The sequence below is a fragment of the Onychostruthus taczanowskii genome, unplaced genomic scaffold (assembly GCF_017590055.1).
Source record: "Onychostruthus taczanowskii isolate IOZ18803 unplaced genomic scaffold, ASM1759005v1 scaffold59, whole genome shotgun sequence".
NCBI classification, from domain to species: domain Eukaryota; kingdom Metazoa; phylum Chordata; class Aves; order Passeriformes; family Passeridae; genus Onychostruthus; species Onychostruthus taczanowskii.
The window spans coordinates 3,516,146-3,529,534 of record NW_024503568.1 but is presented as its reverse complement, the minus strand read 5'-3'; the positions used below and the strand labels follow the sequence as shown (position 1 = coordinate 3,529,534).

General features: G+C 38.6%; 1 protein-coding gene across 1 annotated transcript in view; it reads right to left on the bottom strand.

Moving 5' to 3' along the window:
- Positions 1 to 4,553: 4,553 nt before the first annotated feature.
- Positions 4,554 to 13,389, bottom strand: part of ETV1 (ETS variant transcription factor 1) — a 66,099-nt gene continuing 57,263 nt past the window's right edge. Inside the window, exons 11-13 of the mRNA XM_041418274.1 lie at positions 13,135 to 13,304; positions 9,534 to 9,635; positions 4,554 to 6,978 (exon numbers count right to left, since the gene is read on the bottom strand). Coding sequence (XP_041274208.1) covers positions 6,757 to 6,978; positions 9,534 to 9,635; positions 13,135 to 13,304 — 494 coding nt within the window. The 3' untranslated portion in view covers positions 4,554 to 6,756. The remainder of the gene's footprint in view (positions 6,979 to 9,533; positions 9,636 to 13,134; positions 13,305 to 13,389) is intronic.

The window sequence follows — 13,389 nt, the reverse complement described above, 5'->3', positions numbered from 1 at the left end:
AATTCAGAAGACATGTACTTTTGTTTAATTTCATGTTTTATTGTTGGTCTCATGCTATGCCCCAGGTCTTGATCATTTGTATAACTTTCTGAATAATGCAACAAGTAAAAAAGTCCTGTGTATATACTATGCTAGACAGACATACACATTACCAAATACAGGCTATAGTCTCTGTTAACATAAAGCTACATAGCTGATTTCAAGGAAACCAAGCTGAGTTATACCAACCCACAATCTGCCCCATTATCCTGAAAGGTATTCTTCTTTTGTGTTTGTGGATTTTGTTGGGTTTTTTTTAGTATAGTGGGATGAAAAAGACATTACATTTACAGCCCCAAACACTCTGCATATTCCAGTATCTTGTTTTTAACAACTACCAAACACTGTGCAGACGATTTTACTAAATAACCAACGATCACTCCAAAGTCAGAACTGATAGTCCTGTCCTTGGGGATGTGCTACCAGATCCATACACATCCCCAGCACAGCTCTGAGCCTAACACATTTGGCCCACTGACCACAAAGTGCACTGCCTCCAATTACCTTTTCTCTCTTGCTCTTATCTCAGTGTACTGACTCTGCACTTATCTTAGTCCCTTCCTTTTATCTAAAACACTGCAATCTTCCAAGTCCCTTAATGCAGTTCATGGTTTGACTCCTGTTTTTCTCATCTAATATTATCATCCCTTTCAGTGTTTTACTTTCTCTCTTCCTTTTCCTGAAGCACTCCCACAAGCACCAGGGTCTTAAAAAAATCACTGCTGTTTACAGAGTTTATTACTTTCCATAATTTCTTATGATTCTCCTGCAGCATGTCATTCAAATAATTATCTTTGTGATTTACTGTATCGGTCATATAACCTCCTTCTTCCTGTACTAATCAGCTCTGGAGTAGCCACTTGGTAGAGCCAGATTGCCCCTGACAGACTTTTTCCCATCTCTGTGCTTCCTCACTCAAGCATGCTGGGATCATGCTCTCTGTCATCTTCTACATACACACAGTTCGTCACCAGATCTTCCAAGGCAGGCTCACCCTGGCTGGCCAGCAATTATCTCAAGCTCTGAGGAGCTGGTGCCTCTGCAAAAAATCTCTCTCTGCCTCTATTTAGGCGGCATAGCCATATGCCACTGCCCATGCAAGTTTTTGACTGAAAGCCACCATAGAAAGCCCTTTGCAGCACATCTAAAACACACAACACTCTGTACCTGAGCTTCTACAAAGTGTCACTGCACTGATGAGGAGATTGTTCACTAAAATACCATGGGAGAGTGAAGCATTGGCTTGAACTATCTTCAGATAGCTCAGCTGTATCCTGTCACAGAAGGGAGGGGAAAATAAAATGGTGAAATCTCCTCAACTCTTTCCTTTTTAGGGCAGCAGCAAAGAAATACCATAGCCTCCACTGTAAATTACACAGCAAAAACGCTATTTTGGACACCAATTCTCTACCTGGTTACTTGGAAAGTAACTGTGGCAAGTAATACATACAGACATTCCTTCTGAAACAAAACGACTTGTAGATACTCAAAAACTACCAAACCACCTCACCCCCCCAAATCCAGGCAGTGGCTGCAATTTCCTCTCCACCACACAACTAACAAGCATTTACATGGGCATATGTGCCCGCAGAGCTTTATAAGAGCAAAGACAAAGACACACAGTTATGGCTTACCAGATCCAAATGCTTGATTGTAACCCTGCCTCAGGGTTACCTTCCTGTAACTCATTTAAAAGCTCATTTAAAATGAACAAAATTTCAAGGTACACTGGATATTTTTGAGGTCAGCCCAATGAAACTATGTAATAAGGACAATACAGCAGTGTTAAAGACATGAGACATTGCTAGAGTGAATACTACTATAGCTTTGGAGAGCCTAATGTAACTTCTTGGAGTTTATTTACCCTTTCTTTTGGTGATGCATGTTGTGGCATTTTCACACAAAAAAAAGTTCTTTGGGAAAATGTCAACAAGATACTTCATAGACATTTTCAGACTATTACATAAGAAGATGTCACAGATATTTCCTTCCTACAGAAATTAAATTGGTGTTCAAGAAGGAAACCAATATTTCAATCTCCTGAAAATTAAAGTTAACTTTCCCTACCTACACAATCGTGAAAGCTGGAGGGTAAGGGACAGCACTTGGCTGATGCATTTTTGGAGTCTCAGAGAGACAGATCTGGGCAATCCTGCAGTTTTAAAATGCTACTGACCCTAGCTTTCCATCCTGCTGCTCTGCCAGAGATTACTGCTCTTATAGCAGAAGAAACAAAAGACAGTGTGCTGTAGTCCCCTCTTGTGTAAGAGCACAGGGAGGGGGGGCTCAGAGCTGTATTGCAGATACTCCAGTTCTCAGCCTGGTAGCTTAGCAAAATGCAGTGGACTTTGAACTGGGGTTTCTGATGCAGAGGCACCTGCTCTCAGCTGCTACCTCCTTTCCAAGCAGAGTAGCTTCTGATATAAAACCAAACCAAACCAACAAAATCAGAAAAAAACAAAAAAACCCCAAAACACAAACAAACAAACAAACAAACAAAAACAACCAAAAAACAAAAAAAAACCCAAACAAACCAAAAAAAACCAAAAAAAAAAAAAACCCAAAAAAAAAAAAACCCCACCACACCAAAAAATCCCAACCAAAAACTCAAACACACAACAGAAAAGCCCTCAGATAAACAGAGAACTGAGAAATTAATTTCCTGGGCTGTTATTACTAGATCCTAGGCTCTTATGTTAGTGGAATATTCCAAAGCAATGATTCTTAGAGTATAAGATATCATATTAATTAAGACTCCCAAAAAAATCTTTGAAGGAGACTATTTAGAAAAGTCCTCAGTATTATTAATGTGAGCACTGAATAGGTCTGTTTATGGGTGCTATTACCTGTAATACATGAACTGAAGCTAATGCTTTTCAGAGGAGAAAGTAGCCATTAACAACTCAAAGATTTCCTCATAATACCTTTTGTACACATTGATCTGTTTCCTGCTATTAAAAACCAACCAAACAAAAAAACCACAAAGAAGGCAAAAATATTTAATAGATGATATTGTCCTGTGAAAATGGACGTGAAGCCCAACCCAGTCAGATGTCAAGGGCAATAAAACTCTAAGCATTAATCTCTGGGGAATAGTCACAAAGATGGAAAGATTCTGAGCAATGGGCTCTTTGCAGGGAATTTCTGGAGAAAAGCATTTATGTACCCCAGTTTTCCCTGGTAACCCCACCAGACCACGGTCAGGACAGCCAGCAGATATGGTCTGACAAGCAGATGAAATTTGCTCTTTCAGTGAATGTAATGTTAAGACTGTTAATGTAAGAAAGTTAGACTGGTGTCTAACCTTGGAGAGAAAAGGGCAGACTCTTTGCCATGGAAGTCGTATCCTTAAAGAAAAAGAAATTGTCCTAAACTTGTAATGTTAGCTCTCTCAAATGGATTCTGAGGGAATCTGCCAAGTCCTTCACTAACTTCACCTGTGTTCAGCTACTGGTGCAAGTGATCTGTGATGGCACATGAAAGCTGAGCCCCTTCAGCTGTTCCACAGGGCTGGGTCTTTCCAGCGATGCCTCCCGACTTCGCTTCACAGCAGCTCTACCCTGTCTGCTCCAATGCTCTGGCCACCACAGAGACAGATGAGCAAACAGATTCATTCTATTACAGCTCCTACTAAAAACAGGGTGAAAGCCGCATATTCCCTCCACTTGTGGTACAGCTTGAAAACAAAATTATAGTACCCCCAAAGCAACCAAATGAAAACCCAGCCCCTTACCCCAGCCCCAAACATCCCACATTCAAATCCAGTAGGATATTAAAATGCCCTCTGAAAATGTGTAAGTGTTCTTAGTAGGAATCAATCCCAAAATTTACACAGACCATCCTCCTCCGTTTTGTCAGTCAAATACAATGCTTTGGTAATCTAAGTCCCTGCTACAACTCATATACATATACACATGAATTGTACATATGCCACCTTTTTCTTTTCCCCATTCTTTTTTTTCATTTTTCTTTTTTTTCTTTTCTTTTTTTGTTACACTTTGAAGCAAGCCATTCTAGGCACTAGGGACAGACCACCCTCTCAAAAGAATAACCTTTCTGCAGGGGCCTCTCCAATCCAAATGGTTAGGAATCCAATACACAACAATCTTGCAGAAATCAGCTGCCAGATTTATTATTCTACCTGGAAACCCCCAAACAAAACAAAACAAAACAAAAAACCCAACCCCAAACAAACAAAAAAGTGGAATAAAAATAGACTTTAAATAAACCTCTTAGGTACATTTTTAAAAGGGTTAATCAGTTCAGTGAAAGACCTTTTTGTCTTCTGCTGAGAGATCATGTAATGTTGGTCTGACTGCTTGTTTTGTTCAGTGAGTCACTACCGTATACAGATATATATATATTTTTTTTCTTCTTAAATATTACACATTTGATGCAATTTTAAAATCTTTTTTTTTCCTTTTTTTGTCCAACCCCTTTCCCAAACACCCACATCCTGCCACAGGCAAGAGGCGCTCTGTGCTGACATTAAAGAACCAAAACCAATCCAAGGACTTTTCATCAAAGCATGTTTCATTTGAACCTTATTTCAATGGAAACCACATTTTTTTAAACAATATTACTCAACATTTTCCCTTTCCTTTTGGCTAGTTCTGCAATTTTAGACTTCTTTTTCTCAGTTGATCACCAACTATTTAAGTGCCATTGAGACCTATGAATGACAGAATTAGGTGGCATATTAAGGCATATCTCATAAAATATGTTGTCTCATGGATCTCCGCAAATTAAATACCTGCCCAAACGCTTTTTATGCACCTGTGGTTTCTAGTGACCACTACTTCTTTACTTTTGATTAAATGTGTATTAAAATATTTATAACTTAAGTAGTGTCTTAACTGACAAAGGATGGAAGATAAACCCACTACCTAAGACTGTCTTTGAAATCCATCCATTATGATGAAAGTTATTCTTGTCTTTTTATGGTTATGTATTTACTTTTCTCCCACTTCTTGACAATCTAGGAAAATGAGGTACTTCATATAACAACTATTTAAATTTCACTGGGCAAAAAATGAAATCCAATTCTTAGGTCCCTCTCCACCCTTTCAACCTATGATTGATTATATTTCAAAAAAGGTGCTCATAAATATTTTAAACTTTTGGGGTTTTGCCGCTTTTTGTTTTTGTTTTACATACAGAATAGCACGTGTGGTTTGTGTCCAAGGTAACCCCTCTCAAAAAATAAAACAATTTGAAAAAATAACAAAACAACCCAAAAAACCCCTCAAATTTTAAATTGTCTTCCGAGCATATCCGATCACATTTACTTTTAGTGTCCAAAACAAGTTGATTGGTAACACCAGTGCCAGCACTACAACGTCATACAGCAACTTCATGGTATTCTTTGACAGTTCATCTCTGTTCCACCGAAAATTACAAAAGGTTCTGCAGAGCTTTCCTTAGCAAGCTGAAGCTTACTAGTCATTTGTGGATGCGCATAAAAGCTGCTTATAGCACAGCTATGGCGTAAGCTATTTTCTAAGCAACAAATGGTTCAAGTCATCTATTTTGTCCTGAAATGCTACCTGTAGTTACAGCATTGCTTATAAATGGTCATAGTAAAGTCAGCATCAAAGAGAATATTACAGAAAAAGACAGCAGCAGAAGCATTAGCATTATCTAGTATTTATATATGTTATCAACGTAACACAGCAGTAAAAGGTTTAAATGCATATTAATGGGTACCGTGTCTAAAAATTACTAAAGTACCTATTTAGTGTATTGGATATTTTTCTCAAGGAGTGCTTGCTGTGTCTAAACAGCATAATTAGATATGTGACTTAGTACAGTTAATTCCTATTGATTAAATAACTTATTTATGTACCAAAGGAAATGGAAGGATACAAAATGTTTTCTCCCTCCTGATCATGATCCTGTATTTAATGCTGACATGATCATCAGAAAGCCTACTCCATGTAATAACTACCCTCAAATGGATCTTGAAAAATCAACACCATAGCATGGGCCATATATGTATAGCAATGTGGCACCAGATACAGCATGCAGGTTGCAGTCTGAAGTCAGGGATTTCACTGCTTGGTCACTGTACTTATGGCCAGTCTGTCATTAAATAGGCTTTTTTTTTTTTTTTCAAGTCATACACAAAAAAAATTAGAAAAAGAAAGAGGAAAAAAAAAAGGAAAAAAATTAGGAAAACTATCTGGTTGTTCAGAGACAAGGTACAAGTTCTGCCACTAGAAACTTCTAAATTAAATGCTGTGGTATATGGTTTGCTTCTCTTTTATTACTGCAGAAAGGCAATTAGGAATGGCAAGAAACAAATGCCCCAGGCATGCTGTGTTGATATCATCATCAAAAGCGGTTATTTTGCACAATGAGAATTAACTGTACTACGGATACCCAGAGAAAATGTACAATATCTTATGCTGATATGAAACAAAACAGACATGATATAGCTTTTTTTGTACTTAAAACCTGTATGTTCCCTTCCCAAACTTAAGTAAAAAGCAAACCCACCCTTTTCCTCCTTTTACACAGAATAACGTTTAGGTTCCAACCCTCCCCTTTCAAATAAAGTGCGCTGTCCATGGCAGACCATAGGAGTAATGCAACAGGAAAAGCCCCTTTTAGTGTACTATTTAAAAAACAAACTGAAGTCGATTCAGCTTTCCTCTAGGTCTTGGGAAAGAGGAGAAGCTTAAGGGAGGGGGAAGCACCCCTTCAGCGTCATTGTTGTTAATAGACATAGCCTTCGTTATAGGGGTGGGTGTTGCAGCAGCCTCCGTCCTGCATGTAGACCATGCTCTCGTCAAAGTGGGACAGAGGCACAGTGTCCTCCTCATTGATGTGGCGCTCCATGTCAGTCTTCAGCAAGGGGCGCTGGTTGTCGGGAAAAGCCATGGAGAAAAGCGCTTCAGGGTCACAAACAAACTTGTAGACGTATCTTTCTCCAGCCACCTTAGGACAACAGAAGGGGAAAAAAGGTGCAGCATAAGGCCTGGTGTTTTGCAGCTCCAAGTTCAACAGTCTTGCAAAGAACTCACCTTTGTTACACAATTAATAATGTGACAGCAGAACTGGTAAGGTAACAACCTAGCAAAGACAAGAGGGACCTGGCAAAGCAGCCTGTGCAGAATGCTCTTGATTTTGCCACTCATGACATCCTGTTGGAAGATGAACTAAGTATTCTGCTTCTAAACATTTATTTGAGATCGTTTCCTATACTTAACCACAAATGGAATTGTTCTTATTGGAAAATGTAAACAAATTGTCACTACAGTGGCAAAATAAAATTACACACCCCGTGTGCGAAGTGGAAAAAAGAATCACATAGCACAGCAGAGATCTGGATTTCACTTTACACAGATTGATTCATGCTTACGTATAAAAGCACTTTAGTTATAGTGCCTGCTGATTGTACAGGGACAGCGTAAGCAAATACGTAGGCTAATATGTACTTAGCAATTGCTCATGCAAAGCTGGGACATTTGGATTTGCTTATGGAGGGGCAATTTGTCCAAAGATCTTAAAGTTTTCCCTTAATCAGGAACAGCCTTACATGTCTACGTTTCAATTTCCTAAAAGCTAGAGAATGATAAAAACAACACAGAATTGCTGTCTTATTACAAACAACAAACAGAAGTCAATATAGTGTCTTCTCAAGTACCTTATTTTAAAAATTGTGCTTAAAAATATGCATTAGATTGCATGCTCACAATGTATTAAAATGATTTTAAATAAAATCATATTGTCCGTTTCTTGCAACTCTAGCTACTATAGCAATGAAGTGAGTTAGTGAAGATGGAAAAAGTGTTGCAAACTTAACTCTCTACTTATGGATGCAAAATAGTTTATAGCACCTCCTTAAACTTTCAGCTTATTTATTCTACAAATAGAATTTGGTAGGGACTGTATCTGCAGCAGAATTTTTAAAATCAAATTAATGCCAGCAAGTTTGATAGACTAGAGGTTGCATTCAGAAATCAGCTTTTTGCATAACCTGCTATCATTGCTGATTTAAAAAAAGGAGGGAAAATATGCGTACGAACTTTGCCATAAAGAAACCTGCTCTGCATCTACAACCCCTATTAGTATGAACTGGCCAGATAGAGTGATCCCAGGACAAACCCGAAGCATTGCTATGTCAGAAAAATAAACATACAAGCTAGCTTTCAAAACGTGTGTTAAAACCACTCTTGTAGATAATAAAGTAGTAGTTCAGGATCTAGCAGGCTAGCAGTCCAAAGTATTTATAAACTTTCCACATTAAATGGATGTGTGGGTTGGGGCAGCATTATCAGCCTTCTGGTATTTCTATCCCCACCTTTTCAGTTTTCTTCACTCTGCTACTTTTTTTTTGCCTCTGCTGCCTTTGAAGTGTGCTGACAGCACAGTTGCCTATGCTGCTGAGCTGTAACCTGCAACAAGGAACTCCTGAAGCACCAGTAAGCAAAACCAAGCACTTCTGCTTCTCCCTGGTCAGACCCAGTCTCAAATCCGCTTTACAAAGACTCTGTGCACAGTTACGTGACACACAAAAATGAATGAGGTGCTGAGCTACAGGGCTGAAGAACTGTAAGCCAATACCAGCCCAGGTTGCTGTCCAAGTTGACTACTGTTAATGAGAAAGAAGCGCACTACAAAAATCCTACAATCTAAGAAAGAGAACTTTTCAGACTTCACAAATCCTACTGGAAAAGGATAACTTGAGTAACTCTCCCAGTAACCTAAGAGCACTGTTTCCATTCATGGAATTGGCATATGTCAAGTTTAAATATGTTCAACATCACTGGTCACAAGACCAATGTGAAAAGACATGGAGTAAGTTTTGCAGTCCAAGGTGTTTATTATGACCTTTGATCACACCTGGCAGTTTTGTAGATTCAGGAGACTGGACTCTCCTCTTGATTTCTCAGTCAATCTACATGGTACTACACAGCAAGATTTAAAAATCAGTAAGCCACAGAAGGAGAATGGCTTGAATACTGGCAGCAAGACTAGTCTGTAATATATAAATTATTGTTAAATATTTCTCCTAATTTGGTTATTATAAATATTAAATTCCATTCAAAACCAGTATTACTACAACACTATTAGTAAAAATATTAAAGTACTTGGTATGTTAATAGGCATAATTATTCTCCACTATCTTGCACTTGCTAAAGTACCCAAGCACTGGGCAGCTAATTTAGATCTGCAAAACATTAATCATACTGTACTCTACCATTTGCCTTTTCCAGCTGCCAGGAAGCTCTTTTGGATATTTTTGAATGTTACTTCTTTCCTTATAATCATGAAATGCATTGTGTGAACTAAAACCACAGATGATTTTTACATAGGAAAAAAGAAATCTTAATGCATATGCTGGACCTAGTAGTTCCAAAAGCTTAGTGTTTGCCTAAACAGATGAAAAAAACTACCTAAGCCACGCAATTACAAGAACTCCTTGTAAAATGACCTATGCATTAACATGCAAGACTCTGGTGAAATGTAATACAAAATTAGCTACTCACCTTTTGCATGATTCCCTTTTCATAATAATAGCGAAGTGATCGGCTAAGTTTATCGTAGTTCATAGCTGGCCTGTTTTTCTGAATCCCCCAGCGACGTGCCACCTGCCACAAAAATGGATTAGCAATGATTTGTTAAATGCATTTAACAAGAAGATCTTATCATCAGATACTTTATTTGGGGATACAGGAGGGAAACCCCTGCAGGTGCAACAAATAGGAAAAGGTTGCCATGACCTGAATTCCCCATGTATTACTATGAATTTTAATTGGATGTACATCATCTTTAATCTTGTAACAGACTTACTGGACAATGTGGTAGAGGGTTAGGGTTTTTCTTGCCTTTTAATAAAGAAAACCCATGAAAAAATAAAGCCATACAAAGGACAAAAAACATTTAGCAAGTTCCACCAGAAAACTTTTACAACATTTTTCTTCAGTTTGATACTATGGATAATTATTCCGTGCCTATCTTTTCCTTGCTGTCACAAAAAAAAGTAAGTTATTTTAAACACACATGCATACACACTTACTTCACGAACTAATACAGACTGTACTTGGAATGACAGAAATGCTGTGATTATTAGGAGATACAAGTCAAAAGACAACTCCCAGTCCTAAACATTACTTCAGCAGAAAAAAAGAATTATCTGAGGACGCAGAATAATTGCTTGGAAGAACTATATGGTGGTATGAAGAATGGAACAGAAATTTCATAGTTTCAGCTGTATAATTTCCCTTAAAAATAACAATAAAAAACTAACTGCAAGTAACTCATGAAACTATTCCATAGAGAACAATATGCCTTCTGCTCTAACTTATGTTTTCTACTTGACTTTATGCTTCCTGTTTTATTGCTAAAGATAGCTTTGGACAGAGCGACCCTTTGTTTAAAGAGCTTAACTTCTTACTCCTCGCCTGAAATTTAATCGGCTATTTGTGACATTTCAATTACTGTCTGTAAAAATGACTATAATGTCACCTGAGGGAAAAAAAGGTAGAGCTGATGAACTCTTTAAAGCACTTTTTATAAAAATGATTGAGAGATGCATATGCATACAGCTCTGGAAAAAGGACAGAGTAGCCAAGCAGCTTCTCTGCAGAGTGCTCTGTGAGACTTCCCATAGGTGTCTGGAGCTTTTTGATACAAGCCATGACAACATGCAGCACTAAGAAAAATCTATGATTTTGGTGTCCACCTGGACTATAATTTCTAAAATTTCTTTTGAAAGCATTATTTCCTTTCAGTGGTGCAGCTTTTCAGGCTTATGTAAATTATCACAGCTCTGCTAACTTCAGCTACATTTTAGCTGTACTGAAACACACCTCCAATCACATACATTTATTCCAGCTGTAGATTTGGCCTAGATGTCTAACTTTGATTCACCTATTCCTTTTTGTAACACATGACCACATCACTCATTTTTTATCCCTTCCAAGGTTTTTTTCTGCATTAATTGGAGTCCTAAAAGGACAGACTTGCAAAATAAATAAATACACAGCAAACATAAACAGCAAGTAATGGTGAAGAATACGTTACACTGTGTGGTATTTTGAGACTCCTAAACAAGCAATCAGGTCCAGTTCCCATCCCTGAAGTGCATAGCATTTACCTAGTCTTGCTCTGTGGAAGGGATTCCACCCTTCCACCCTACCTTCCTGCTGAAGTTTGCTGTCCCTATGACAAGCCCACATAAATGGACCTATGCCAAATTCTCAGGCTCCATAGTTTACAGTTAATTCCTGAATGAACTGTGGCACTCCAGGAGCTGATACATATTCATTTATGTTGTCATTCTCTACGAGGGCATAAACCTCCAGTAAGGAATGGATGGAAAGGTCATGTCACTGACATCCTAGCTTGCCACAGCAGAACCAACAAGCTCTTTGATTTCCCTTCAACTTATACTTGGCAACCAACAGAACTGTGTGACTTCCCATAGGCTATTCTTATTTTAATTGACCGTTTCTGTCAGATTCATGACATTCATATGAAAACAACTTAAACTCCTTTGTACTTCTAGGAACACACAGAGTGAGGCAAGCTTCAAGCCTCCTCCAGATCTTGGATGCAATGCTGCTCAAAAATACAAAGCAACTTCTACATAGTCAGACATGCAGATGATCTGTTTAAGTTAAATTAGAATATCCAGTTCTTCGGGGAAATACATAATAAGGAAAACTTATTGTTTGGTTTGGGATTTAGCTAATAAAATCTATAAAGTTTTTGCACCATCTGCTGGAAACCATTTCTCAATAAAATGCTTCAATCTTAAAAAAAAATTGACATACCTCAAAGACAAGACAAAACTAAAAGAGTAAAAAATATGAGACTAGGGTAGGGGGGGAAAATCATGCGCATCATTTACCAAAACAAAACAAAACAAAAGACTTTGCAAAGATTTCACTCTGTTCTTTGACAGGTTACACAACTAAGGAATCCATGCAGCCTGCTAAGGCTGCAGGCTTGCCAGCAAAGTTTCAGTACCATATTGACTAAGACTGTTCAGAGTTCAAATCCTCAGATACACAAAGCCAGTTTCTGCCATGGTGACTATCACTAGAGAGGGGATGCTCAAACAAACGAGAGCCAGCACGGGGGTCCTTGCAGCAACCTCCTCCTCAGCCAGACCACGTTGGGAAGGAAAGGGACATCAGTCCTGACACCATCTCCAGCTGCTCCAGCATCTGCTCAGAGTAGTTAGCAGACAATGCAAGTAACATGCAAGGAAGCTTTCAGACTGCTAATGCCAGTAGATGGATGGCAAACAGCAGAAATAGCTTGTGGAATGCAGAAGCAGCCATACACCCCCAAGCCTTCCCACTCAGCTCTAACTCGGAGGGGATCCTGTCAGAAAATTTGATGTAGTCCTCTCTATTAGAAAACCCTATTCAACAGGCAAGAAAACTAAAGCAGAATGATACTGCCTTTTGACAACCCTAATTAAATCCTCCACTTAAATTTTACAAAATCCACATACACCTGATCTTCCAACAATTTCCATGACAGTTTAGAATGCAGGCTAGGTTACATAACATTACCTAGTCCAAAACAGTTTACATAATAAAACATTCAATTTATTCCTGTTTATCACACAAGTGAACTAAGACACGCTTCAGCAAATGTTCATGAATATAAGCAATTTTATCCACCCCATCGTTCAGAAAAGCCATGCATGTGCATGAGCATCTGCAAGGCTAGGATCTAAGTCTGTACTAAACAATCTAATGATTCAATCTAATGAATCTAAAATTTGGTGTTGAAAGGCTAGTAAGGGACAAGTTTTCAAAGGATTTTGGGATACAATTACAACCATGAAGTGATTCTGAAAAATGCAGACCCCACAATTAATGCGAACTATTTACTAACTCTAGTACTTGCAATATTTTTATTATTTTGTGGGACTAGGAGTCAAATCTATGCTTAAACCACATCTCTGTCCTAACTGAAGCACTGCTCTTGCCAGTCCTTTCTGTCACCCTTCAAAAGCACTACTGAAGCAAATTACTGAAGGAAAACAAGTCCTAAGTCCAAAGGAGCACAGTTTAGTTTGCAGGACAGGGCAGTGGATGTGAGGGCATGCATGCTGTCTGTCTAACTCACCTCCTCTGGCTCAATCAGCTTGAACTCCATGCCTCGGCCAGTCCATGCTATGAAGTGAGAGTTTGATGGGTCATCAAGAAGAGCTACCAAGAACTGCCAGAGCTGAAGCGAGCCTCGCCGTTGGTACGTGGGTCCTTCGCGATACATGCCTGGCTCCTGTTTGACATCTCCTGCACACAACAGCAACAACGTTAGAGGAGAAATGCCTGGGAACACCACCACTCAGTTTGTCAGATAAGCTGGCAAAGCAATAAT